The sequence below is a fragment of the Cyprinodon variegatus genome, unplaced genomic scaffold (genome assembly GCF_000732505.1).
Source record: "Cyprinodon variegatus isolate N-32 unplaced genomic scaffold, C_variegatus-1.0 Scaffold442, whole genome shotgun sequence".
Taxonomy (NCBI): domain Eukaryota; kingdom Metazoa; phylum Chordata; class Actinopteri; order Cyprinodontiformes; family Cyprinodontidae; genus Cyprinodon; species Cyprinodon variegatus.
In genome coordinates, this window is record NW_015150895.1 from 706,037 (window position 1) to 709,346 (window position 3,310).

Below are 3,310 nucleotides of genomic sequence, written 5' to 3' on the forward strand. Positions count from 1 at the left end.
ATAAAAGGGTAGGCGACTGAGTCACCTGCTTAAGATAGTAGACTGCATCATTTGCATAAAAGGGTAGGCGACTGGGTCACCTGCTTAAGATAGTAGACTGCATCATTTGCATAAAAGGGTAGGCGACTGAGTCACCTGCTTAAGATAGTAGATGACTGCATCATTTGCATAAAAGGGTAGGTGACTGAGTCACCTGCTTAAGATGGTAGATGACTGCGTCATCTGCTTGAAACGGTAGATGACTGCGTGATCTGCATAAAACCATAGATGACTGCGTCATGTGCATGCAATGGTAGATGACCGCGTGATCGGCATATAACAGTAGACGATTTTGTGATCTGCATAAAACAGTAGATGACTGCGTCATCTGCATAACAAGGTAGACGACTGAGTCATCTGCATAAGATAGTAGATGACTGAGTCATCTGCATAAAAGGGTAGACGACTGCGTCATCTGCATAAGATAGTAGATGACTTTGTCCTCTGCCTCATCTGCATGAAAAAGTAGATGAGGCAGTATCTGCATAAAAAATGAAAAAAGGAATTTGACACATTACAACACAGATCATTAATATAGATGGAAAAGACCAGTGGACCAAAGATAAATCGATGGGGGACCCCTTTGTAACAGGAAGAAGGCAAGATGACAATCCAGAAAAATGTTCACAATGCATCCTCCCTGATAAATCATCTGAGAACCAATGAACAGCCTCGGTAGAAAGACCAATGTCAGAGACTCCTAAGCAGTCTGTAATGGTCGACGGCATCAACAGCCTTCGAAAGTTCCGTAAAAAGTGCGTTGCAATGCAATTTAAGACCATCACATCAGCAGATATTCTGCTGCCGTTTTCTAAAACCAGACTGATTATTGTATTTAATTCAATGACATTTTTAAGTTGCTCAGCAACAAGTATTTCAAGGACCTTTGCAAGGACGCTTCATTATGTAGTAACCCAACGGTAATAAAGTGTTGACCTGAGTTGAACTGAATTTTAAAAGGGGTTTGCTGGAGCACAGACTGTAGGCTGTTAAAGCGTGAAAAATCAGGTAGCCATCTGCAAAGCGACAGAAGGCGATGCCATGTTTTCCAAGACAAAGGAAAAGAATTAGGTGCTGCTGAACCACTCTGTACAGAGGGGTGAGGTGGACAGAAACCCCCAATATTACCAGGGAATCCTCCTAATGGAGCCTCTCAGGAATAAAGCCACTTAGCTGAGATTAGGTTACAACTGAAGGCAGCTGGTTGGACTGGAGGTTTCTTTAGGGATATTCACATAAACAAGGTTTAAGATTGTCATTTAAGGGAAGAAAATGAAAAAAATGACGTCAGAGGTTTGTGGGTGCAGCATGACATCATAGGGAGGAGTCCAGTTTTTATCAACTTGCTGTCCAAGCTTACCTCCATCATGGACAACACATCTCACCCCCTGCACCACAGTGTAGAGGAGCTGAGCAGCTCCTTTAATGAAAGACTTTTACACCCTGATGGTAAAAAGGAGCGCCACCGCAGGTCATTCATCCCTGACTATAAAATGCAACACTACAACTCCAATAACTTGTGCGATGTATAATGTGCAATTACTATTTAATACCCCGTGCAATAGCTATATAAATACATCTATATAAATACCCTGTGCAATAACCCTGTATAATAATCCTGCTTATTCAGTTTATTTATATAGCGCCAATTCACAATACATGTCATCTCAAAGCACTTTATAGTTCACCAGATTAAAATCAAAATCCAGTGAAATAAAAAAAAAAAGATTGTCATTTGATTCTGTTTGTGTTTCAGGACCTTCACCCATAACATGCTGGCCTTTGGTCTCAGTAAGCGCCTCTGTAACGACTTCCTGACGAAGCAGGCCGTCATCGGAAATCTAAATGAAGGTAAAGCTTCACAGAGACATGATACATGATGTTTGTTTCTGCACAGCCGTCCCACCACAGAGTTTCACTCAGGTTGAGATCTGGACTTTAACTGGACCATTGCATCTTCATTCTGCTGTAGATTAGCAGCTGAGTTTGGGAGAATCCAGAATTTACTCATAAATTTTCCTTCATTTTATTTGCTCTAACTTGGTTCCATTTTAAATAAAAACAACCATCTGAATCTTCCCTTAAAGCCCCGTTAGTCATGTGATAGGTTAACCGTCTCTGAGCCTGTTTCCCAGCAGCAAACTTAAAGAGGCGACCCACATTTTATTTGAACCAGATAAACCACTATTTGGATAATTTCTTCAAGTCTCTGCAGCCTCGGCTCTAGATCAGCTGATTTAGCTACTGAATGAATTCAGACCTGGTCTGTAAAAGGCAGCAGAGGAGGGAAGAATTGATACTCCTGAAAACAAAAACAAAAAAACCATCTCCAAACACATTTAGACCTTCATGGTGGTTTCAGAACAGTCTTAGTAAGCCCAGTATTTTGTTTTGTTTTTTTTGTCATTCCTGCTTCTCCATCCCTTTCATTTCTCATTTTGTGCGTCTGCATCTTTCTCTGCTAAGAACTAAACTGGAGATGATCAGACTGGTGTGTTTCCTCTGCCTGCAGAGCAATACAAGCTGCTGAGAGAACACATTGAGAAGATGGCGGCAGAGTGAGGCGGAGGACGGCGCCGGTTTCTCTCCCGCTCCACGTCCATTTCATATTTATGGTGTTCAGTCCTGAAAATGATCATCTCCAGTCTGCAAAGGGTTGAATAATGAGCAATAAAATAAGAGCATCATTTCTGCAGAGGAAGCAAAGTCCTCCAGTGTTCATGGCGACGCCACTCTGGGTTCTGCTCTTCTTCCCTCTGAAATGTGTCTCACGAAGGACTCGGCCTGCAGTGATCTGATGTTCAGACGTCTATTTATTTATTTAACTGTTCTGTTGTTGTTGTTGTTCTCTGGCTTCACCTTTTAACTGACAGAAACGAAACCTTGAATCTCCCACCGATCCTACCTACTTCATCATCTGTCTTGTAAGGTCTCCCTGAGGACTCCCTGCTGTTACTTTGTGCTGTCACTAGGGGGCAGTATTGCGCCTCATATGAATTCACTGCTCCAGTGTGTGTAGCGCCTCCCTGTGGTGGCTCTTCAGAGGAAGGTTTTCTGTGCTGCTCCATGTTTCCTGCCTGTGGATCAGCATCAGGTTTCCTCTCCTCACTGAGGCCCCTTAAGGTCCATCAGTTGTTCTGGGTTTCAACCATTTAATGTATGATATCAATAAACCAGGTGAATAAATTGTAAATGTGATTTAAGGATCATTCCTCTCGGCTTGATTTGTTTCAGGTCTCTCTCATGCTTCCATAACTCTGCTGCCCAAATG

At 42.4% G+C, this 3,310-nt stretch overlaps 1 protein-coding gene across 3 annotated transcripts in view; it reads left to right on the forward strand.

The window, feature by feature from the left end:
- kiaa0513 (KIAA0513 ortholog) overlaps positions 1–3,237 on the forward strand; it is a 34,396-nt gene extending 31,159 nt beyond the window's left edge. For all 3 annotated transcript variants that reach the window (XM_015388908.1, XM_015388910.1, XM_015388909.1), the window contains 3 exons: positions 1,796–1,890; positions 2,552–2,738; positions 2,800–3,237. In XM_015388908.1, coding sequence (XP_015244394.1) covers positions 1,796–1,890; positions 2,552–2,601 — 145 coding nt within the window. In that variant the 3' untranslated portion in view covers positions 2,602–2,738; positions 2,800–3,237. The remainder of the gene's footprint in view (positions 1–1,795; positions 1,891–2,551; positions 2,739–2,799) is intronic.
- The last annotated feature ends 73 nt before the right edge of the window (positions 3,238–3,310 follow it).